The sequence below is a fragment of the Acipenser ruthenus genome, chromosome 26 (genome assembly GCF_902713425.1).
Source record: "Acipenser ruthenus chromosome 26, fAciRut3.2 maternal haplotype, whole genome shotgun sequence".
In the NCBI taxonomy this organism is placed as follows: domain Eukaryota; kingdom Metazoa; phylum Chordata; class Actinopteri; order Acipenseriformes; family Acipenseridae; genus Acipenser; species Acipenser ruthenus.
In genome coordinates, this window is record NC_081214.1 from 8,205,071 (window position 1) to 8,231,295 (window position 26,225).

General features: G+C 40.6%; 1 protein-coding gene across 2 annotated transcripts in view; it reads right to left on the reverse strand.

The window, feature by feature from the left end:
- LOC131701773 (ras GTPase-activating protein 4-like) overlaps nucleotides 1–23,603 on the reverse strand; it is a 62,646-nt gene extending 39,043 nt beyond the window's left edge. For both annotated transcript variants that reach the window (XM_059001651.1, XM_059001650.1), the window contains exons 1-2: nucleotides 23,257–23,603; nucleotides 4,557–4,613 (exon numbers count right to left, since the gene is read on the reverse strand). In XM_059001651.1, coding sequence (XP_058857634.1) covers nucleotides 4,557–4,613; nucleotides 23,257–23,348 — 149 coding nt within the window. In that variant the 5' untranslated portion in view covers nucleotides 23,349–23,603. The remainder of the gene's footprint in view (nucleotides 1–4,556; nucleotides 4,614–23,256) is intronic.
- Between the last annotated feature and the right edge of the window lie 2,622 nt (nucleotides 23,604–26,225).

Below are 26,225 nucleotides of genomic sequence, written 5' to 3' on the forward strand. Positions count from 1 at the left end.
GTTATTACGATATATAGTAGACCCTGATATTAAGGTGAAACAGCCATCTGAAATGTCATTACGATATATAGTAGACCTGATATTAAGGTGAAACAGCCATCTGAAATGTCATTACGATATATAGTAGACCTGATATTAAGGTGAAACAGCCATCTGAAATGTCATTATGATATAGACTGTGTGGTCCAGTGGTTTAAGAAAAGGGGCTTGTAACCAGGAGGTCCCCAGTTCAAATCCCACCTCAGCCACTGACTCATTGTGTGACCCTGAGCAAGTCACTTGTAAGTGACTCTGCAGCTGATGCATAGTTCACACACCCTAGTCTCTGTAAGTCGCCTTGGATAAAGGTGTCTGCTAAATAAACTAATAATAATAGACCCTGATATTAATGTGATTGTAGCGGAGTGTCCCGCCCCTATTTATTATTATTTGTATTTTTGTTTGCGGCGCAGGTAAAAGCGCAGCGTCTTTTATTATTATATTTAAAAACCCTGTGAGGATGCATGGCTGATCACCTACTGATTATTTAACTAGCTGACAGTCATGCATCCTTACCAAACGCGTGCAGACTCTGGCCGAGGGATAATAAGATAATTACCAACTAGTTAATCCCTCGGCCAGAGTATATAAACCTGCAGCTCTCTGCACTCAGGGAAGTGTAGAGAGGAGAGTACGGGAGAGCGGAGAGAGAGAGCGCGAGAGCATATAAAATTAACAATTGCTATATTTAAAAAAATATACTTGTTTCTATTTGTTTGGCCATCGCGCCTTTTTGTTTTGTGTTTTGTGTTTTGTTTAAATCTTTTGTTTCTGTTTATTTACTTATTAAACACGCTGACCCGCCCATCCACTGTTTGGTTTCAGTTACTTCCTGGTCCGTGACGTCATCAACCTCACCACTGCGAGCCAGCCTTGTGACAGTGATACAGCCATCTGAAATGCATTTATAATATACAGTAGACCCTGATATTTTTTTTTATTTTTAAATTTGGAATCGCCAATTATTTTACACCCGATTTTCTCCCAATTTGGAATGCCCAATTATTCAACCCGGCTCACCACTGCAACCCCTGCACTAACTCGGGCGAGACGAAGGCAAGCACTTGCGTCCTGCGAAACAAGTGCCGTCAGCTGTCTGCTTTCTTTCGCTCTGCAAGCCCGCCGTGCAGCCATATCAGAACTTATAGCGTCGGAGGACCACGATTTCTGAATTGCATACAGGCTGGCCTGCAGGCTCCCGGTCAGCCACAGGGGTCGCTGGTGTGCAGTGAGCCAAGGACTCTCCAGCCGACCAAACCATACCCCACCCAGACAGCACTTGGCCAATTGTGTGCCGCCCCCTGGGAACTCCCGTCCACGGTCGGCAGTGACATAGATTCGAGCTGATAATCTCCAAGCTATAGGGCTCCAAGCTCCCACTCGGGAGCACCCAAGAATGACTTTTTCTGACATCAATATGGACTGGTTCATAAATACTGTACATACAAAACCAGAACAATATGGACTGGTTCATAAACACCGTACATACAAAACCAGAACAATATGTTTTAACTGACTAAATTAAATCATGATCAAACAAAGGATTAACAACCCACCACATATGGAAATAATTTGATTAAAACCCACTAAATTCATGATTAAACCAGACCTGGGTTTGTGAGGTTCTTATACAGCATATGTTTTGTTGTCATGGAAATCCACTGTTTGTATCCTTAATTGACACCCCATCATTAATGGAGTCATTCTAAAAGAAGTTGACAAATGTACAGAGGAAAAAACAACCCTCACTATTAGAAATATCACACTATAGTGAGAAAACAGGATAACACCGCTGATAAGCTCTCTGCTTTTTTGACCAGGCGTTAACTTGATGAAAATGAAAGACTGTACTCTGGGCAGACATGTATTTGAGGTTATCAACTTCTACTTGGAATTCATACTTTAAAAACCTTCTTGTTAGCTTTTAGCATAAACAGATTGGTTTCCATTTTCAAAAAAGTACAGGTTTCTGCATTACCTAGTGAACATTCTGGCAAAGCCTTTTTTTGTCCAATGAATACATCTGCCCTGTAATTAATGTACTTATATGTTGTATTGCCATTTTTACAGATTTCTAGAAAACCTTTTTTGGTTTTGTTATGAAAATTTGTAGAATTATTTGTTTTGTTTTATTATTATTTTTATTTGTTTATTTAGCAGACACCTTTATCCAAGGCAACTTACAGAGACTAGGGTGTGTGAACTATGCATCGGCTGCAGAGTCACTTACAACTACGTCTCACCCGAAAGACAGAGAACAAGTGACTTGCTCAGGGTCACACAATGAGTCAGTGGCTGAGGTGGGATTTGAACGAGGGACCTCCTGATTACAAGGCTGTTTCTTTAACCACTGGACCACACAGCCTCCTTAAAATGTTCTTCAGCACAAGTCATCGAAAGCATCTTGAGAGATCTGGGTATATCTGGAGGCCCCTGTCCCTGTCTGCACATTCGTACGTCACTCTTACTGTACATTATATCTAGGGAAGCACTTATCCATATAGGATCAAACTTGGTAATCATTTCCTTTAACTAAAAAGATGCAGAGTATCTGACCTTGTGGATACATGGACTTGCCTATCAATGACTCACCCAAGTGGATGAGCTGTTTTCAAGATACAACTAAAAGCTTGGTTTGAATATTCAAGCACTAGCCATATGGTTCTGAAGCAGTGACTCATCTTTAGTCTCGCCTTGTCAGTCACTCAGGTCATCTTATATTGCTCTATTGCTTTTAGCTCTTGGGTTTCCTTCTCCCTGATGTTGTGTGTGATTGATTGGTCTTATCTACAGTTTATTTTTAAGCTCGTCATGGGGATGAAATCTTGATAAGTGGGTTGCATACCTGAAAGGTATCACATCACACATACTGTAACTGGAAACTCAACAACCTCAGAGAAGCAAGAGCCCTCGTCTCAGGCTGGGCTGCCAACGGAAGCCTCTGTGACGTTTCTTTATTTTTCATGGAGTTTTTAGGGAGACAACCAAACCAGATCATTTTCTTATTAATATATCTTATTTTTTATTGATCGATTAATCACACCTGTTTGCTAGTGATATGAAATTATATTGAAAGACAATTACAGGGCAGCAGTGTGGGGTAGTGGTTAGGGCTCTGGACTCTTGACCGGAGGGTCGTGGGTTCAATCCCCAGTGGGGGACACTGCTGCTGTACCCTTGAGCAAGGTACTTTACCTAGATTGCTCCAGTAAAAACCCAGCTGTATAAATGGGTGATTGTATGTAAAAATAATGTGTAAAAAAATAATGTAATTGTATGTGAAAAATAATGTGATATCTTGTAACAATTGTAAGTCGCCCTGGATAAGGGCATCTGCTAAGAAAATAATAATACAAGTAATACAAGGTATTAACATAGTGCTATTTACTGCTAATGTTTCATAATGCCAGCTAATGTCTGAGATACATATATTTACTTACATATAATTAGACAGTTTGAAAATATTTGTTTATAGGTAACTGGGCAAATGTTGCAGTTGCTTTTTTTCATTCTGAGATATTGTGAAATATTGGGTATACCTTCCAGTTGCCTTTTTGCCAAGGTCTTTAGATGTACCTTCCACCTTTTTAATCAATCAAATCCCACAGGTGTGATTAATTAATTCATCAGTAATCGATTCAAACCCCTAATATATATATATATATATATATATATATATATATATATATATATATATATATTACTAATGGAAGAAAGAAAGGCTAGAATATAAAATAAGCTTGGTTTAAAAGGAAATAGCTGAGTGAATAGTAGCAAATCAGTCTTAGAACACAGATAAGAGTTAACCAGACTGCAAAAGACAGAGCGATCCTCTGACAGGGCTGCTCTGGGTCACTTTGCAGCCAGACCATCGCAGTGACTTTTCATCTACAGCGTTTCCTTTAAAAATAAAAGGGTGTTGCTTATTTTATTGAGCACCACTTTTCTTGTACAAAACACTCGCTGCTAAACTTTCCACTACAGGACAGACTTGCTGAACCTAAACCAAGTCATTAACTCCTGTGTCACGCTCACTTAGGCCTTTAAATTCCAGTTTACTTTGCGTTTACATATGACAAAGCAAACAAAAAAACACACACACGCACACACACACACACGCACACACACACACACACGCACACACACACACGCGCACACACACGCGCACACACGCACACACACACACACACACACACACACACGCACGCACGCACGCACACACACGCACGCACGCGCACACGCACACGCACACGCACGCGCACACACACACACGTGCACACACACGCACGCACACACACACACACACGCACGCACACGCACACACACATGCACACAGACATGCACACACACGCACACACACGCACACACACACGCACACACGCACACACACACACACACGCACACACACACACACGCACGCATGCACCAGTGCTGTGCATAATTCACTGGTTAACCATTGCAGAACAGACTGATCGCAAAACCCTTCTTTAGACACATAACCCATTGCAACCCCTTACCTTATAATGGCTTCATTGTCAATGCGGACCACACAGTAAGGATCGCTGCTGCCAGTGCTGAGAAAGAACACAAACAAAAGGAAGTACTGTTTACTGTTACATGTTAAACATGGACTCCATAACACATCACTTATTTTCAATGATATACCTTTCAGAGGATCCCTGATGCCACCCTCAAGTTTGTACCAGTCTTGGTAGTCACTATTGCCCATTGCTTTTGGGTAAAATGAAGAACAATTGTCCCACACAGTCATTGGTAGTAAAAGGATCATATTTGGGTTACCATTGCACCCGTGGGATGGATTTCTTTATTAATATCTTTTGCAAATGTTTAATGAATATTATCTATTCAGATATACCAACATATTTAGTGTGCAAACGGCCTGAGTGGGAAACAAGGGGTGATACCTCTAGCCCCACCTATAATCATGCTACATTAATTATAATGGATAGCACAGAATGGATGACAGTCTAAAAATGCCTTGCCTAGTCTTTGTTTTAATGTCTTTGATACTCAAATTTCATAAAAAACAATAACCCACATGTATAGACATAAAAGTACAGACATGTTGTTGCTTTACACACTTATCATAGAATTATGACAGTGAAGATTAGTTTGAATAGCTGCTATCACCAGGTATTCCATTTTGATAGCAGCATTAGTAACTACTACTGTAAAGATATTTTGATCATTTCATAGTTGAATAAATTATCCATAACTATTTCAGTTGAATTTACATAGCGCGAAACTGACACCTGATCACGCAATGCATTCAGATTACACAGGATTTCTTTATCAATACTACAGCTGCCGTGGGTGTATCTCATATTTACCATTGCCGTTAGCAAATACAATGTGGCACATGTGGGGTAGTGTTATCAGCACTGCTATCTGTGGGTTGTGTATTGAGCTTTTTATTGCATAATGCGCTTATACTCAGGTGCTATGAGTCAGAGCTGCTTTTCAAAGTAATTAATTCACAAGTGCTTTGAAGGTCTTCAGTGTTTGAATAGGCTCAACACCAAAATACCTCAGCTGGCATAAAAATGCACTGTGGAAGGAAATGGGTTCAATTCCTAGCCCAGGCCCATTGACAAAGTGGCTTAGCCAAGAGAGTGCTGGTCAAGAGAGCAGAGGAAGTGGGTTCAAGGCATAGTTCCGGACGTTTAGGGATAAAACAAATGGTTTTCATTTAACAAGACGTATTTTCCTTTGTTGTACCGCAATTCAATAACACAATAATCCAGGTAATTCGTGGTTTGACCATGATGACTGTAAACTATTTTCTGTCCTTGACAAACTGAACAATGGAATAGAACAGAATAAATAGAATGTATCTGTTTTCCCAGATTACCGTTCACTGAAACTAAACTGAAGAATAAGAACAGTTAGACTAGCAGGAAGATTTCTACTAACATGTAAACCCAGGATCATTATAAGCCTCTTCCTGAATTGTAAACATTAAAAACCCAAAAGCACAAGTGCTGGTGACTCTCTCACGCTTTTCTGCTTCCAGTCGAGTGGAATGGAAAAATTGAATCTGCACATCCTTAAGGTATTCTGTGCACGTCTCAAATGTGCAGTTATAAAATAAACACATGTTATGTGTTACATTTAAAAGATATATTTTACTATACTTGGAGAAATCTCTTTTTTCTGGTAGTCTTGCACTTCTTTGGTCAATTCCCTTAACAGTAAAATTGTCCCCACCCCTTCAATGCCATCATACCTGTCATTAACCAACTAGTTGCCTCCCCTATTGATATAATTGACAAACCCAGGACTGGAAGACCCAAAAAGCTGTCTAACATGGATGAGAAATACTTAAAGATAATTAAGGAATAGAACAAAGACAAGCGTTGAATTGACAACAGAACTGGCAGAAGGCACAGGTGTCGTTGTCCATCCATCAACAGTCCAAAGCACCATTGACCATTGTTCCATAGTCCAATTTCTGTGTTCTTGTGCATATTTGAGCCTTTTAGTCTTGTTCCCCTTTCTTAACAGAGGTATTCTTACTGCAACACATCCTTTAAGTCCTAATTTCAAGAGTGACCTTCATACTGTTGATGGATGGACAACAACACCTGAGCTCTACCAGTTCTGTTGTCAATTCAAGATATATATGAACATAATTGAGTTATTTTATTAAACATGTAATCAAAGAAACTACAAAATGATATCGCAAAAGTCTACTGGAAGCCATAATAGTAGTACAGTATTTCATGTTAGATTTCGAAATGTCACATATTTCCATTTTTGTCAGGTTTTTTTCGTTGTATATGGAAAACTATAAAAGGGTATGACTTTATGAAGCTACATTAGTTCACTCTACAGGGTGATGCAAAGCTTTTGGCCAGAGCTATACAAACACTTCAAGAAGAGATTCCTCATCAATGTCAATCGTGTTGTTCAAGGAAACCAGACACTGGTTCCAAGAAGGATGTCATGACCTCTGCTGTTGCTAGGCAGATCAAACTGGAGGAAGATAATAGGATGCATCTGCTTCCTATTGTATTAAATAGAAAATAGTTTTCTTAAGATTACTGAAACCATTCCATTTAATTAATTCACCCAAAGCTTTAAACATATGATATGCAGAAGTATTAGAAGCTATTTGTTTAGACAGAAAGGCACTGAGCATTCGTAATACACCTGAAATGTTATTTTTCTTATTGTTCATACCCATAACTATAGAATTCAATAGTGCTAAATTTAAAAAAAATAATAAAACGGGGTTCCCGAGTGGCGCATCCAGTAAAGGCGCTCCGTGTGGAGTGCAGGATGCGCTCTATAGTCTGGATGTCGCCAGTTCATATCCAGGCTATTCCACAGCCGACCATGGACGGGAGCTTCCAGGGGGCGATGCACAATTGACTGAGCGCCGCCGGGGGGAGGGAGGGTTAGGTCGGCCAGGGTGTTCTCGGCTCACCGCGCACCAGCGACCCCTGTAGTCTGGCCGGGCGCCTTTGGGATTGCCTGTAAGCTCTAGCTCCTGGGTGGCAGCATGGTGAGTACGCAGTGTGAAAAAAAGCAGTCGGCTGACGGCACATGCTTCGGAGGACAGCGTGTGTTCGTCTTCGCCCTCCCGAGTCAGCGCAGGGGTGGTAGCGGTGAGCTGAGCTTAAAAAAATAATTGGTCATTCTAAATTGGGTGAAAACAATAAAAATAATAGGCAACGACTAAATTTATTAAATAAATAAATAATAAAAGAAACATCATACATTCAATGACAAGCACTTTACGACTCAAAACATTTGTTTTCGCATTTCTAAATCTTTTTGACTTTTTGTAAATGAAAGATATACATCTCAGATAATAATAATAATAATAATAATAAGAAGAAGAAGAAGAAGAAGAAGAAGAAGAAGAAGAAGAAGAAGAAGAAGAAGAAGAAGAAGAAGAATCTATGTGCATTTCTATAATGTTTTTAAAGATGTCTTAATTTAATATGATTTATTTTCTCCAAACAGGATAATGTCTTATTCTGTCCATTTTCTACTCAATAGCACCTTTCACACTGGCACTCCTACAGGGGCCCTGATCTGGGTTCAGGCTACCCGGGTCACAATCCTGCGTAGTGTGAAACCACGTACCTGGGTCGTACCCGGGTCCCAGCGACCCACCTCAGGATGTGGGTTGACACACTTTGACCCGGGTCGAGCGAGACAAAATGCAAGACGGCCACCGTGAGCCGACGCAATAACAAACAGCCGCGCCTGCTTGAAGGTTTCACTTCCGCAAGGAACGTTTCTGTGGATTCTGTTTTGCCATATTTTTGTTGTTTTGAGACACAGCATGAGCCAGATTACAGCAGGGATGAAGAAACATTTGCTCTAATCAACATTTGGGCCGACGGTTCAAACTAGAGAAGCTTGGATGGAAGCGTCTGTAACAAGCTGCATTGATGCACTTTCGTCTGTCACCCAGGTCGACCCTGCTTTATCAAAAGCAGTGTGAAATCGAGCACCCGACCCGGGTAGAGCATGCCACTGTGAAAGGGGCTTACGTTTTTTTTCCTGTACCTTCCTTGAACTGACACGTTGGCTGTTGCACTTGAAAATTAGTGAAATACTACTCAGAGCAAGTTTAGACAATGTCCTTCCTGTAATACTAAAAGGAAACTTAGTTCAAGACAAACATGTGCAGTGTGCACCACTCTCCATTACAAAGCACTGTGTACAGTATAAGCACAAACCGCAAAAGCATTTTATGACTGACAATTTCACTATAATATCCCAGCTATGTTCCAATATCAAGCTTAAAAAAAACTTCCAGTTTTATAGCTAAACAGTTCAAAAACATCAAATAAAATGTGACTTACATTTATGACAAATAAATCACAAGCATAACATCTGTTTTGATGTTGTGTTTTATTTTTAAAAAATAGCCACAAAAAAGTGAACTCCAATAATATAACCCTATTGATGTTTGTGTAACCTGCATTAATTTAAAGAGGAGACAGCTATTCAAGGGTGCCAATACTTTTGTCTGTGACTGTATTTAGTAAGCAATAGATCTTCTTAAGGCAAACAATCTTCTTTAGTAGGGAAGTTTTTTGCAAGGGAAATGTCAGGCAAGCAAAAAAATTTTTTGGCGCGTACTTGGTATAACCTTCACAATTACTCTCCCTCCGTTCAAGGCAATGAATGGAAAGCAAAGGAAATCTAGCTTTCCCAAGGAGTGGGTATTTAGTGGTTAAACCACAGCGGGGAAAATGTTCCATGGAATGCCATTGCAGTGATGTTTTACACTATGTGTCTGTTACATTGTACTCAAGCCCTTTTAATAGCACGTCAAAATCAATAAATGATTATTATTTGTTTATTTAGCAGACGCCTTTATCCAAGGCGACTTACAGAGACTAGGGTGTGTGAACTATGCATCAGCTGCAGAGTCACTTACAACTACGTCTCACCTGAAAGACGGAGCACAAGGAGGTTAAGTGACTTGCTCAGGGTCACATAATGAGTCAGTGGTTGAGGTGGGATTTGAACCGGGGGACCTCCTGGTTACAAGCCCTTCTTTAACCACTGGACCACACAGCCTCCTGTGTGACAACACCAAGACAACATGACAACAACAAGATGACTTTTAAATTCACCAATAAAAAACAAGCAATACAACAGCAGTGGTGATACAACAAATCTGCCTGTTTCTGTGGAATCCAGTATGCTAAGTATTGCATTGATTCCAGCAGTGTTCTTTAATAAAATGTATCTTCAATATTCAGTACAGTCTCTTACACCCCTTATAAAAGTGTAGAATCTTTGCAGATTCACCATGCTTTTTCCATGGTTATACTCATTTACAACAGTTTACCCTGGTCTGCTATATTGATTAATACGCTACCTGGTTATTCCTTACCCATGCTTTACAACGTTTTCACTAAGTTTTATGGCACTTTGCTATGCTTTTACTATGTCTGGCACTGTACGTGTACAACACTTTGTAATAATTAAAAACCAGGAAACTGAAAACATTGGCGTGTATATTTTACTGTGCTACCGTACTTTCTATTTGTAAGATTTCAAGTGTTTGTGAATGACTGTGATTCACGAGAGAACAGTATGAACAGAATTACAGTCGAATCTGGTCAATACTTCTCTCTGAATGGCTAAACTGTGTTCCGTGGTTTACAGTGAAGACGCAACGAAAAACCTCTGCATCACAGCCTACTGAGTCATGGACACACATCACCACTTGTGACTTACAAATCCCAGTGTGACACACCAGTAATCAGACCTAAAGGGCACTTTCAGCTCTGGGAGGACGTCAATGCTAAGCCTTAAGGGACGGGTTTTTCCATTCGCCTTTCATGTTTCACTTCATTAATTAGGGTGTTCGTTAAGAGATGGATTGCCATCCTAGCTATATGGAACAAGGGGCCAAAAGGGAGCTGAAACAATATTAGAGGAATGTTTAAGTTTGTGGTGGAACTACAATGAGAAGCATAAGATTATACATGGAAAATGTACAGCTAAATTGTCATTGTGTGGGATAATCTTAACAACTGTTATTTAAATAGAACAGAGCACAAGTAACAGACCACCACCAGATCTTCCCAAACAATGTTCTTTACCTACCTTACATACAAAATAGAAAAGGATGCCACATGTAAATAACGGACTGTTTTTTTTCTGTTTAAATAAAGTTGAATTGTTAAGTTTGGCAGGGATGGGGTTAAAATCCCATTCCTGCCAAAGCCACATGTGGAATGTGGCTGGGTCTTGATTGGCTAATTTATGGTCAATCAAGCCTCAGCTTTGTTTATTGGGTGAGTTTAGGGAGGTTTCCTTTAGTGAAGGCAGCTGCCCAGCCTGAACAGCAAAGGGTGTTTTGGTTCAATCATTTATTTTATTTAAACCTTTTCATTTGTTCCTGTGTTTTGTTTTGTGTTAATAAAAGCGCACACCAGCACTTTAAACTACAGCTTTCCACATGAGTCTGCCTCCTGCAGATTAGCAGCCTTGTCTCTGACTCTATCCTGTCACAGATGGATTCCTGGATTACTCCGCAGATATAAAAACCTTCAGAAAGACTTGCTTCTTATACTTAATACAATGTTGTACTGTTGTTTTTTTTCAAAGAGGAATGACCAAGTGGGTTAGGCACTGCATCACACATAGATCTAGATTCACACATAGATTCTTAAAGGAATGAGCTGTGAAGATAGAATTAAAGAACTGCATCTATTCAGTCTAGAACAAAGAAGAATTAGGGGGGACACGATTGAAGTCTTTCAAATCTTAAAAGGAGTCGACATAGTTAACCCAAAGAGATACTTCAAGCGCAGCACAGCACAGTGTTTGGTTTGGCTGTGGGGGTATGTGGTAGGGTAGCATCACAACCAAGGCTGGTACTGGCAGGAAGCAGCATAGACAAAGACTTTAATGTGCAATTTAATGATAAAATAATAAACAAAACACAGAACAAATAGGCACGAGGGCCAAACAAACAGGTTAACAAAATATATATATATATATATATATATATATATATATATATATATATATATATATATATATATATACTAGACCGAGCTTCCAATATACACCGCTTCACAACTGACAATTCTTCATATATTAACATGACAGGACAGCACAGCACAGCACAGCACACAAACCTTCAGCAACACGACATTAACTCTCACCATTCATTCTAAACTAACACCCTTGACCACTAGCAATCCTAGGGATCCGTTTGCTGCGGTACAACGCGGAAAAACAGATTTTCGATGCTGTCGGATCATTTTTTGTTATACACTTAGGCTAGGGCCTAGGGCAAAAAACATGCAAGGCTTTTTTTGTTTGTTTGATAACCAAATCAATAAACTTCTCATATGTAATCATCAACACAGGCAATTTTGCTTTAAATTTACGTGAACATACATGTTCAATAAAACTGCTTCTGGTGTACATTCATGTTGAAGCTGCAGTTTACTTCAGTATCCAGTGCAGTGTTACTACTGAACAAGCTGTTTAAAGATGCAGAAAATTATAACAATCACCCCTGAAGATCAGTGAGCTTGGCAATAACCATCCAGATGACAGACTAGCTTGGAGATAAACTAATATGAATACTATTTTTTGGTTTGTATTATTACTACACAGAAGTATTTGTAATGTTTAAAGTAAAAAAGTAATAAAAATAATTTGATATGCCAAATTGGGAGAAAATAATAAAATAACTGGCGATTACTAAATTATATTTAAAAACAATAGTACTGTTTGTGTATCTTATAATGTGCAATAATGCAGATTTTATTTATTTATATTTTTTAATTGCAGAAATCTAGGATACCTGGTGATCCCCCTTTTTATACACCTGTGACTGAAGACTAATTAATTATTCATCATTTATTCAATTCATGGCTCCAGCCACATTCCCACGTGTTTTGACAGGGAGCAATTTAACCCCTTCCCTGCCACCCAATATTCCCCACACACCCCTGTGCACCGGCCGGGCTTTCACACTGTCACAGGGTATTAAAGATGCATTATTTTGTGCTTCATTTTGGCAGGGAAGGGGTTAATTCTATCCCAGCTGAACCCACGCGTGGAATGTGGCTGGTCTTGATTGAATAATTGATCCTCAAGCCAGCCCCAGCCATGTGGTATAAAGGCAGTCTGAGCCGTTGTTTGCTGGAGGAGTGTGGAAGGAGTTTGTGGATGATGGCAATGAAGGTGGGACCCTCAGAATCAGTTGAAAAGAAGCAGTCGGCTGACGGCACACGCTTCAGAGGACAGCATGTGTTCGTCTTCGCCGCTCCGGAGTCAGCTCAGGGGTGGTAGCGGTGAGCTGAGCCTAAAAATACAGTTGGACATTTCAAATTGGGAGAAAATCGCGGTCAAATCAATTGGCAAACTTGAGTCAACTTGACAAAGTTTTGAGATCAATCGGCTGATAAGAACCGGATGAGCTTAGATGGTTGAATGGACTCCTCTCGTTCATAAATTTGTATGTTCTTATTCTCCATGCTTTTACTCCAGCTTGCCATTGGCACTTTTTTTTCCCCAAAGGAAAGAACACAGTTTACAATTCTTAAACAAAACAGAGACTGTTTCCATTAGCTACATAGGTCTCAAAGGTGCGGTTTTGAAAGAAACCCAAAGCAAACAAGCATTTCTAATTTTAAAACATGATACTACTTTTACATTTCTCAATTGTGCCTTATTCTCAGGATATCTGTTACACATGTCCTTCCTGGTCATTTCACCTGAGCAACACTGCGTCAGATCACTGGCTGAAAGTCAATGGTCAGCTAGTTGGCGAACAGCAGCAAAAAAGCCATTGAAGGGGGTGGGAACAATTGCAAGTGAAGTGATCAAACAAGTGCAACACACAGAGCTTTACTGTAATACATGCGTTTCTTTCAAAACTGGACATTTGAGACCTGTGTAGCAAATGCAGCAGGTAAGATTTCTGGAATCGTTGTGAGGATACATGCACTTTAACACAGCGATGGCATTGTTTGAATAGCTACACGTCAAACTCGCCCCCGCTGCTGGCACCACTGTTGATTCCAGTTGGCAGGGCTCTTAGTCTTGACTCCATGGGAGGGGACTGTCAATAATGAATGAACTAAATGTTAAACAGCGTGACACAATTGTAATGTATATGATAGGAAGTAAACTGCTTTTTTTGTGGAAGAAACTCAAAACAAAGACAAATCTGCCCTTGGTGGTGTGTCATGAATATCTGTGACTAAGAGAGTGAGTTCCCACTGCTTTGAGCTGAAATGCCAGCTCTATCGCAAGAGCAGTTCAAAGAGCCGCCTGCCCCTGAGCTCAAAGGCTGATGCCACGTGTACCCCAGCCCCCTGCCTCAGGGTGTTTGAAGGCCAGTCCAGTGAAGGTCAGGCACAGGGGGGATCTATCAGCTCTCTGTGCTCCGAGGGGCGGAGGAGGGGGGGTCGCTCAGCTCTCTGTGCTTCGAGGGGCGCAGCGGGGGGGTCGCTCAGCTCTCTGTGCTTCGAGGGGCGCAGCAGGGGGGTCGCTCAGCTCTCTGTGCTTCGAGGGGCGCAGCGGGGGGGGGTCGCTCAGCTCTCTGTGCTTCGAGGGGCGCAGGGGGGGGTCTCTCTTAGGTCTCTATGCTTCGAGAGGCGTGGGTAGCTGTAACCTCAGATTCTAAAGGTGCGTCCTTTTGTTTGCTCTGCCCCCGCTTCTCACTGAAGTCAGGCAGTCACACAACAAACCACAAGACCTGAACCTACTCAAGCACTTAGAATGTTAACCAAGGCTTTACAATCCACTTCCAACCCTCATTATTATTATCATCTCCTGCAGGGGATGCAATGGGTCTGCGTACATTTTACTATGAATCTGGAAATCCGCTCAGCAGATTGTGATGAAACTTGGTGTTAACATTATTAAACATTATTAAACAGAAGTTATTGGGAGGGATTGGTGGAGGGAATATATATTTTCCACATGCCATAAATCAGTCATTATTGTAAGGCATGCTTTACCCTCATACTAACATACTTGTTAGCAGAACCATCTATATCACTGCCCCCAGCCCCAGCCCCAGCCCTTTAAAGCACATAGGTCTTGGGAACCTCATGCCTGACACAAAGGGAGAGGAAACATGGGCTTCACCCAATTCAAAGTGAAAATAAAAGTCTGGAATCTGCAGAAAAACAAGACGGGCAAGAAACTTGTACAAAACAGAAGTAAGACTTAAATGGTTGTTGAGCAAGTTGGCACATACATAGAAAACACACATTTAGCCTACAGCATAACACAGCCTAGAGTAACAAGTGGGAAACCCTCTCACCCAGAGGAGCTGCAGCATGAAGTGTGCTGCAGTGAGCTAGTGCACTAGCAGAATGAAGTGAGCTGCAGTGAGCTAGTGCACTAGCAGAATGATGTGTGCTGCAGTGAGCTAGTGCACTAGCAGAATGATGTGTGCTGCAGTGAGCTAGTGCACTAGCAGAATGAAGTGAGCTGCAGTGAGCTAGTGCACTAGCAGAATGATGTGTGCTGCAGTGAGCTAGTGCACTAGCAGAATGAAGTGAGCTGCAGTGAGCTAGTGCACTAGCAGGATGAAGTGTGCTGCAGTGAGCTAGTGCACTAGCAGGATGAAGTGTGCTGCAGTGAGCTAGTGCACTAGCAGGATGAAGTGTGCTGCAGTGAGCTAGTGCACGAGCATGCAGTTCACAGAGTAGTTCAGTAAGTGGATGTCACTGAGACAGCTCAGGGGGCTATTCCAATACTGGATGCTAACCTTTTTAATGTAAGCAGTAATGGAACAGCTGGTAATATTGTAACTAATGTGCTTGCTGTCTAGCGGATTAGTAAATAATTTACTGTACAGTCAATTTTGACTAGTCTGCTACTAGTGAGTTAAAAATGAATCTTTCCACACCACTGAGATCGTTCTAACTAGGTATGCTTTCAGTGTCAAAGGGTGGATAAATCGTCTTCTCACGCTAAAAAAAAGTTATTTTGCATGGCAACAAGTTCGAAAGCCCTACCATAGTTCATGAGACTTCAACAGTGAAGACCCCGTATGTAACTTTGCGCAACTTTCTATTGTAACTATGGATACGATTTTGGCACTGTGATTTTTTGTACATTTCACGGCGAGTTGCGGGGAAAAAAACCCCTAAAAACAAGAATTCACAAAAAGGTCACGGAAAGGCTCCAAATAATGTATGTTTATCTACATCAACATACACAAGAGCTTTTAAATAGTACATCAAAACCAATAATATAAAGGCTATTGCTTTTGACTGCTGGCAAGTTTAAATGTTACTTTTGAGTACAAAGCTTAGTTACATGTCCTTTCACACCTACGTAACATTTCTTTTTTTTTTAATACTGAACGATGTAGGCTTTCACACCGGCCGCGTAGCGAAACAGACGGGGTCTGAAATAAACGACGTTGCTATTTCTCTGAGCGCGTCCGGTGTAAATATACATATACAAACTCAACATGTCAAGTAACTGTTTTTATTACTGTGTTCAAAATGAAACAGTATATAAATAATCTTCAATAATAAGAACGAAACGTTTAAATTGTTTGTTTCTGAGTAGCCTACAGAGCACCCCCCTTTAAAAATAAAAACAAACAAACAAACAAACACAAAAACAACAGAGAGTTGAAAAGACAAATCACACAGGCAGGCACCATGTCCAAGAAGCATCACAAAGACCAGAAAAAAAGAGACTACAAAACAGATACACCTCTCGTTTTAGCTAGAGTTTGCAGGAAATTTTAAAAAAAGATGTTCAACGGCAGTCTGAAGTATTTTGTTTAGCAATGTTTAGTTTTAGAGAAAGTGAGTATTATTTTCAACAGACAACTTGAGTACACTACATTGTATGAAAAAAAGTTTCAAGAAATAAAATGTAAGTATGAATTAATATTTTTTAAAGATGCAAGCCCACTTTGTTTAAAAAAAAAAAGAACAAGCGCTGTATGTATGTGAAGCTCACAACCGAGAGTTTACATTAACATAGATCTGTGTTCATTTACATGCTCGCTCAGCTACACAATACAAATCTCATTCGCTGACTTACACAGCTACACGTAAATGCTGCGTGCATACACAACCAAACAATTTACAGATACTCGCAGATTTGTATTTTCACTACATGACATACTGAATTTTTAAAGGAAATAAAGCCAGTGCCTAACCAAATGTGTTTTTACATTCATTTCCAAGATTTCACGGACTTTTGTTCAAATTCACGATTTTCACGATTTCCGTCAACATCGCATCCTTATCTATAACACTATGTAACACAATTTTTGTTCCTGGATAGTAAGTGTTATTTCCTAATTGCTTATGCCTCAAAAGTATAGAAAATGGCTATTATTCCCCACAAACTTTGCTTTTGTGACCAGGACAGTGATATTTTGAAATTTACCTATTTCCAATGAGAAAACGGGCAAATTTGTGTCTTTTCGTTCACATAAAGTCAGAAAAAAACAACATATGAATCCAAATTAACATGTATTTATACTAAAGTAATACAAAAATGACTACAAAAGATTTAGAAGTGAGTAGTTTTTCGAGATTTACGATTATACTGTAAATCACTTTCACGAATCAGCCCCCAAATGTAGTCTCCCATCATGTTCTCGTTATACTGTCCATGGTAGCGGCGTTCAAAGTCCAGTATATCCTGGTGGAAGCGCTCGCCTTGCTCCTCCGAGTACGCTCCCATGTTCTCCTTGAATTTATCAAGATGAGCATCAAGGATATGGACTTTGAGGGACATCCTACAGCCCATTGTGCCGTAGTTCTTCATCAGAGTCTCAACCAGCTCCACATAGTTTTCGGCCTTGTGATTGCCCAGGAAGCCCCGAGCCACTGCGACAAAGCTGTTCCAAGCCGCTTTCTCCTTACTAGTGAGCTTCTTGGGGAATTCATTGCACTCCAGGATCTTCTTTATCTGTGGTCCGACGAAGACACCGGCTTTGACCTTTGCCTCAGACAGCTTAGGGAAGAAGTCTTGAAGGTACTTGAAGGCTGCCGACTCCTTATTTAGAGCTCTGATAAATTGTTTCATAAGGCCCAATTTGATGTGCAGTGGTGGCATCAGCACCTTCCGGGGGTCCACCAGTGGCTCCCACTTGATGTTGTTCCTCCCCACAGAGAACTCGGTTCCGCTGTGGCCAGTCCCGCCTGTGGTAGTGCGCCTTGGTGTCCCTGCTGTCCCAAAGGCAAAGATAGCAGGGAAACTTGGTAAAACCGCCTTGGAGACCCATCAGGAATGCCACCATTTTGAAGTCTCCTATGACCTCCCAGCCGTACTCATCATACTTCAAGGCGTCCAGCAAGGTCTTGACGCTGTTGTAATCCTCTTTGAGGTGCACCGAGTGATCCAGGGGAAGAGCAGCACGGCTTTGAGGCTCCTGGATGAGCTGTCAATGAAGAGGCGCCACTCATTCTGGTTACAGGCGATTCCGATTGCCTCGAACAGACTGGTCACATTGTGGCAGAAGCAGAGCCCATCTTGACGGGTGAAGAAGCTGGAAAAAGGTTGGTGACGCTTCCTCTGATCTGCGACTTGCACACTTTCATCCAACAAGTTCCACTGCTTGTCAAAAGCTCGGCATTGGACTTGGTGAGACCAAGATCTCTAATCAAGTCGTTGAGGTCTTTTTGGTTGGGGTAGTATGGGTTTCTCTCCTCAGCTCCACCTCTGAAATTGTCATCTGGATCTACAATGTCTTCCTCGCTCTCTGACTTGCTGCTCTCTTCTAAAGATGGCTGCTCTCTCTCCGGAGGAGTGGGTACGGGGAGCTCATGGCAGTGTGGCACCGGGGCGATGGATGAAGGAAGGTCCGGATACGTGATAGCAGGTGCATTCTTGCCAGTCCGACGTTTGGAAGGGTCCACCATGCAGAAGTAGCAGTTGCTTGAGCGGTCAGTGGGTTCCCGCCAAATTCTTGGGATAGTGAACTTCATGGCTCTCTTTTCCCCTCTGTACCATCCTACAAAAATACATTTATTTCACCCATGACTAATGTGTAAGAGATTCTCGCAACATTTTTCATATATGATATATTTTTTCAATAACATTGAAAATTGTAAAACATTTTAAAATTAAAAACTTTTACAATTTTAAAAATTTTAACAAATTTTATAACATAAAATTCAGAGAAACAATTGTCCATCTTACCTTCCAGAGTTTTTCTGCAGTGCTCGCAGGTGAAATGAGGTGCCCAGGGTTTGTCTTGATCCCCGACAGGCATGCCGAAATATGCCTTGTAGGCCTCACACATCTTAGCAGATGCTTCCACGGAGTACTTTTTCGCTCTTGTCTTGATAAATTAGCCGCAGACATAGCAAAATGCGTCTGCCGGATGCTTGCAGTCTCTTGATGCCATCTCAGAAAAATGCAGATATGTATCCACTTAGACAGCTGGAACTAAACTGAACTGGTGGGCTTAAGGCCCCTGTATTTATACTACTATTTATATTACTGGAAAGTTCTAGAAAGTTCTAGAAGTTACTCCAAGTTTACTCAGCACTGAATCTATCTGGAATGTTCTGGAAAATAGGTAAATTTCAAAATATCACTGTCCTGGTCACAAAAGCAAAGTTTGTGGGGAATAATAGCCATTTTCTATACTTTTGAGGCATAAGCAATTAGGAAATAACACTTACTACCCAGGAACAAAAAAAAAAAAAATTACATGGTGTAATAAAGCAATTGTTTAATAACAACAGAGCTGCTGAACATAGCCCTGACAAACTTCTTTGACCAATTAGATTTAAAAAATAATAAAATAAAAAAAGTGACACCATTTATTCAATGTTTCAAATTAATGCCATTTGCAGGTGACTCCTAAAATAATAGTGCTTTATAATGCAGTTGTTTTATAATCAAAAAATAACAAAGCCCTTTGTGAAAGAAGAAGAAGCCCTTGGCAAAGAATACAAAGATATTTTGTATGCTTTTTTTTCACTTCTGTTATTTTCATGTTTGATGATGGGATAGCTGATTGCTTTCAGCTTAGACTTTTCAGTCCCTTAGCAGTAAGATAAGATACAATTCATGTTACCCCATTCTGAAGTAGCATCTCTCATGGGTACCTACCAAGAACCAAAAAAGGCATGTTTGTACCCCAACATGTAATAAATTAGCAACTGGGAATTCATGCCAGTGGTCTCCTATATTATTGCTGCGGGCTACGGACCTCAGCACCATGACAAGTCTGCAGAGGGATGTGAGATGTTAGGAGAGGAGTCTGAGCAGAGTCATTAATTTTGAGGATGTTCATCATGATTCATGGGCATGCAGTCTTGCATACAGACCCACAACCCCAAGTACCTACCCTTATAAACGTTTACCACAGTCAACCTGTACAGTCATTTAACACTTTTCCCATGGTTATACGAAGCATTCCCCATAGTCTACCATGGTTATACGAAGCATTCCCTCCTCCAAAAAAACAAACAAAAAAACCCCGCTAATTTGATTGGCTTAGGCCCTTCCATAATGCATCACTGTAACACGGACTCAGTGCGTGGCTGAGGTCAGGGACCAGCAGAGTGTGTTGTTTCATTGAAGTGCGAAAGTGCACAAGGACTCGGGAGTGAAAGGTAAATGTCCGGGTTTAAAATAAAAAAAAATTCTAGTCATTCTTAAACGGTGTATATTGTGCCACAATTTTCACATTTATTTAAAAAAATAAGAATAAATATAATCAGTTTAATTCGATATTTAGTTTGTGTTTGTTGGTTAATGCGTTGTCACATTATTTCAATCCTCCTCCTTCCTCCCTTTGTAACTAATTTACTCCTTGCTTGATATTTTTGTATCGTGTGTGTAAAAAGCGAACACGAACATATGTATTTGATTGAATGGACAGTGTGACTATCCAGGCGGCTAAATAAATGCACTATATTATATAGGCAGTAATAAAAAATATATAAAAGTCAAATAAATCGGGGGGGGGGGGGGGGGGGGGGGGGGGCGGGGGGACGACGACGATGACAGATATACAAATAAATTTCAGTGCGGCGTGAGTAAAAAAAGGTTGAGACCCGCTGGCTTAGGCAGGACTCTGGAAAGACGCTCATCTGATGTTGCCGCTTGCCGGTCAGTCTGATATGAGTGTGACCCACTGACTGAATGAAAGCCACGTGCCGGGGCTGAAGGTATTGTCAGGTCGTCAGCAACATAGTTTGAGTGAATAAACCTACCGACCTACCTACCTATTACGTTAGCGACCCATTGCTAGCTGCTAACCCCACGTCCTTGGTGGCTAGCTAGCTTGTTTCACAGCTAAATCATTATGTGTGTGTGTGTGAGAGAGAGAGAGAGTGTGTGAGTGTGAGTGTGCGTGAGCATGTTTTGATATCGTCATTCAACTAACGTCAGCTAATCACTTCAATTTGGCTTTAGGTGACAAGCATAATAGCAACCAAAAAAAGAAAGATGGACATAAGGAAGTTTTTTTTACAAAAAGTCAAAGTGTAAGTAGGAAGATGTTATTAAAGTAATAAACACAATTGATATTGATTCTCATAGCAAATGTAAAAAAAATAATTTACTAATGAAGTTAGCAGAGTCATACTTTCTCTCTAAACAGCATGCATCAATTTATCATTTTATCAGGCGAGTGAAGCAGTGCAGCCTGGTAAAAGCAGTACAGAGGCAGGTGGAGCAACAGGGTCTCAGGTGAGGTTTGTAATGGCTTAGTGATTATAACAGTGAAAGTGTTAGACTCAGTTTTGAGATATATTATTGTTTGAGGCACATTGTGATATAATAGTAGGCTAATGCTGTATAGTAATACTCAGCAAATAAAGTTAGCATAGCCATATATTTTCTCTCTATATGGCATGCATCAGTTTATTATTTTATCAGGTGAATGAAGCAATGCACCCAGGTACGAGCAGCAGCACAGACACAGGAGAGGCAGGTAGAGCACGTAAGCGTGCATGTGCTCATGCTTGTAGCGCCAGGGGTATTGGTAGCTTACAGTAAGGCTGGGATAGGTTATAATTCAGGTTATTAGTAATTCTGTAGCAGGGATGTCAAACCAGCTTCCAGGAGGGACAATTTATCATAGTGTTCTAAGTGTATACCAGCCAACTTCATGTCAATCAGATTGTCCTCGATTCATGTCCAGCATTCATTTCAAGCCACCAGAAGTTACCATTTAACAGCTGTCTCCTAAAAAATTTCTTCCCGGGGGGGGCATGCCCCCGAACCCCCATAGCGACCGTGACTCCGCCCCCCTAAAAAATTGTGTCCCCACCAATGTTCAAACCAAACCTACGCCCTTGATAGTAACCCAGCACCTCGAGGGGTGTGTTGCTGCAGCCTCTGTTTTGTGTTTTCCGTGCTGCTGTTAAGTGGCAGAAAGCATCAGCGGTATTAGCTTTGATAAGTCAATTAGCTGGTGCTGTTTATCTTGGGAAACGTTGCTCAGTACTCTGAAAGACTACATTATTCTTTCTGCAGCCTACATAACATGTGCATGCAATGATGGCACAGATTCCCCCTGCTACACATGTGGAGTTTATTTGGGCAAAGTCAGTTGCTATTGAATGTAGCGTCTCCACTGTGCTAAAGGGGACTGTGTAAATATTCCTGAAAACATTAGTAATAATAATAATAATAATAATAATAATAATAATAATAATAATAATAATAATAATAATAATAATACCAGTATGTTTTTTAATAGATGTAAGTTGAGAGGAAGCAGAGCTATTATTATTATTATTATTATTATTATTATTATTATTATTATTATTATTATTATTAGTAGTAGTATTAGAGTTCTTAATGACATATTAGGCTGGCATTAATCCCTAACAATACATACATATTCATCAACGGGCATACCGTTTAAAATGGTCGAATATTAGTGGCAGTAGACATGTGTACTGGTAAGAGGAAAGCCCTAAAGAACGCGGACAGTAGGATTGCTATAGTTTCAATCCCTTCAGATTCAAAGAGCAGCAGTCCCAGGTCTACAGAAACCCAAATGTGATCACTCAGCCTGAGCCCACTGAAGTTATATTTTAAACTCACGGATTTTCCTATTGGGAAACGCCAGGTTTAATCCAACCCGAAGGCGGTTGTATTTTAATAACGTGGAAAGAATTTATTGCACAGTCCTACGCGCATTCATCATAATCGCAATTCCACAGAACGCTCCCGTGACACACGCTCCCGCACGCGCGAAGGGACACTCTAGGATTGGCTTTTTAGCAATGATTTACATACTGTCTGTAGGCGCCTTACGTTGCAAATTGTATTTACTGTAGTTTATAATTGACGTCAGCTACCTGTAGTAAAATGAATCACGATTTACTTGTCCTAAAACATGTTTTATAGATAGGATCCTCCAGTAGGATATCCTGTATTTCTCAGGATCTTAGGCGCGGTGATATGATAGCAATATGTGCCTTGCAATACACTGTCTCAAGTATGTCTTTGTCTAAAGCTGGCTGCTTTACTAGTACAAATTAAAAAAAAAAAAAAAAGTACAACCTTGCAGGTTTTTTTTAACTCGGTAAAGAGCAATTTAGAAACGCCAATTCGATGAGATCTGAATGCATTTTATGTTATTATGATTACTGAGCACTGGACACCGTTGACATGCATATTTTACAGAAAGGGGAACATTTAGAACAGGTGCGGAAGATAGAATAGAAAGGTGCACACCTATTGCACGAGTTGAAATTGGGTTAAAATACGTCCCTTTAGGGTACTTACATATCCTTCACAGGTAAATTCTTCCCTTCAACGATCCGGATAAACAAAGTGGTGCGTTTTGTCATTTTAGCAAACCCGCTAGGCTCCAGCATTGGCACTGTGATGATCACTTGCTCTGGGTTTCTTGGGTTGTTTGAATCGTTCAGATAGAGAACTGTGTTTAGAGCTGCGGTTACTTGAATTCCATCACAGACACAAGCCTGCGGGAGCAGTCCTGCTTGTGGGGTACCGGTTTGGTGTTGAATGATGCCTCTTCGTGCAGCGCAGGTACAGGTACACGTACCGCACAGAGCTGCAGTCTGTAGGACTAAGTAGCCAGGCTCAGCTGTTTGCTACTCTCGTACGCGCACAAGCAAGATGCTGATGCCAGAGGGGATGGTTAAAACGCTAACCAATAAGAGTGTTTTCCTCAGGGCGGGGCCGAACACTCTGGGGTAAATTTACGGTACTTTATTTGTCGTCTAGTGTTCTGAAATGTGCATGCAGCGAGGACCTCTGGGAATTGTAGTTACTTGATGTGTAGACTGTCAACGTTCATCCTGAGGGACAGGCTTGAAATGTACGGAGATTTTCATCTGATTTGAGAGATGTTTTAAATATTACAGTCCAAATAAATCTTATGATTGTAGCAGTAGATGCATGTAGTTTTAAATCATGATTATTGTTTCAATACCTTCCTTATGGTGTTTGCAATTCTTTCAGAGTGATTCTGGGTTATATTATAGAAAATAAAACATAGAAAGATAAAAACTCAATATTGGGCAACAGAACCCAAAACCACTTTGAATGATTACAAACTGGAAATATGACTTTTGAAGCTATTTACTCGTTAAATACAATCTGATATTTATTAAATTGTGCTTTGGTATTTAATGATTGCCAAACTTTATTTCAGCTGATATCAAACATGCTCAATGGGAGTTACCACTACACCCTGCCTCATCATGGTTTTCAGGATGGCTGCTTCGTTCTTCACTGTTCCGGCGTTCACCGCAGTCATTCTTTCTCGTGTTTAATACTTTCTATAATAAGAGCTTTTCTGGCTCACCCTGCATTTTGCTGCAGACTGGGAAGGCATGCCAGTGTATCCGAATGCAAGATAGTACAAGAACCTTCAGGGCTATTATGCAGTTTTTACATCCTGAATAAATAGGGGGTTGTAGAGTATTGTCCTGCCCACGAGCCAGTGGTTAGAGTGGGGATCTGGAGCTGGGGGGACGGGGGTGCCTAACCCACTCTGTCATTCCTCTTAGAAAACTGAACTAAAAACAAGTACATCAGACAAAAAAAAGATAACAAATTGAGCACAAAATAGCAAGAAAATATAAAGCTGGCAGTGAGACATGCTCCGACATGTCAGGAATGTTTCAAAGATATTCACAGAGTGTACAAGGAGGAGCTCGTGAGGACGTCGCCTCTTTGTGTCTCTGAGCAGTTACAGCTCTTCTGTTTGTTTGCTCAGACTTCACACATGGGAGTGGACTCCACTGCACCATTTGGGAAGAGCTGGTGGTGGTCTGTTACTTGCACCCTGTTCTATTTAAATTACAGTTGTTATCCCACACAATGACACTTTAACTGTACAGTTGTTGCATATAATCGTTTGCTCCCTATTGTAGTTCCTCCACAAACTTTCAATTTTCCTCACTTTAGCCACTGCACTTACCTGTAAATAGAATTGCATTTTACATTTAAAGTGAAACTTGAAAAGAGAATGGAAACCCTTGTCCCATAAGGCTGCAGCACTGTCCCCCTCCCAGATGTGACAGTGCCCTTTAGGTCTGATTACTGGTGTGTCACACTGGGATTTGTAAGTTACCAGTGGTGAGGTGTGTCCATGGCTTAGTAGACTTTAACCACTGCCATGAGCTGTTTCCTTAAAGTGGTGCTAGCTAGAAACAATTCCTTAAAACTCTGACACTCGCTACCATTCAGTGGGTATCACACGTGCAGATTCAAAATGTTTGCTGTAGCATGTGCTTCACAGGTAAGATGTATGGGATCATTGCATCAGTTATAACCCATGTAAATGGAATCTGCTCAATTAAACACAGTAAGGATGTGGAACAGCAGCCGTGTGCTCCTACAGCATTCTGAGTACAATGCCAGAGCTTGTTATACAGTGTGTTACCGTGGCGATTATTCATGATTCCTATTTGCATGACCTATTTCAACGTTAAGTGCTTGCAATTACACAGAGTCTGTCAATATAGACCCTTCACTCACTCCCTAGTGGGACTTATTGATTTCAGTACATTTTATACAATCAAATTAAAGTAGTACTTCTATGGGGGCTGGGTGGCAAGTTGTGTTAAAATGATTACATTTCAGTGCAGCCTAGGTAGGATTTCTATAGAAAATAATATTCTGAAACTGCATTATTATTATTATTATTATTATTATTATTATTATTATTATTATTATTATTATTATTATTATTATTATTATTAATAATAATAATAATAATAATAATAATAATAATAATAATAATAATAATAATAATAGCAGTATGTTTTTTTATAGATAAGCTGAGATGAAGCTGAGCAGCTTCTCCAGTAGTAATATATACACATATGGGCCTGAATTCAATCAAAATGATGGTATCACCGTATTATAAACGAAAGCATACTGGAGCTGTGGCCGTGTTTCAGCTGATTTTGCAATGCAATCACCTAATGATTACATTGTGGCAGCTAGTTGCACAGTGTACTATAAACGACGCAATACAATTTGCTTCTGCTGCTTTATCCTTTTCTAGTATAGAAAACTAAGGGGATGGAATGGGAGCAATTGTAAGCATCCTGCCCTGCTTCTCAGCTTTTGTGAAGAAAGCCCCCCCCATCCACGCAGCCACCCACCCATTCATCCAGCCACCCAGCCCCCCAGCCCCCCAGCCCAGGCTTTTACCGGAGAGCTCCAATAAATGTGCTTTTGACTTTCAGAGGCCAAAGCAAACCCATGAAGCTGCA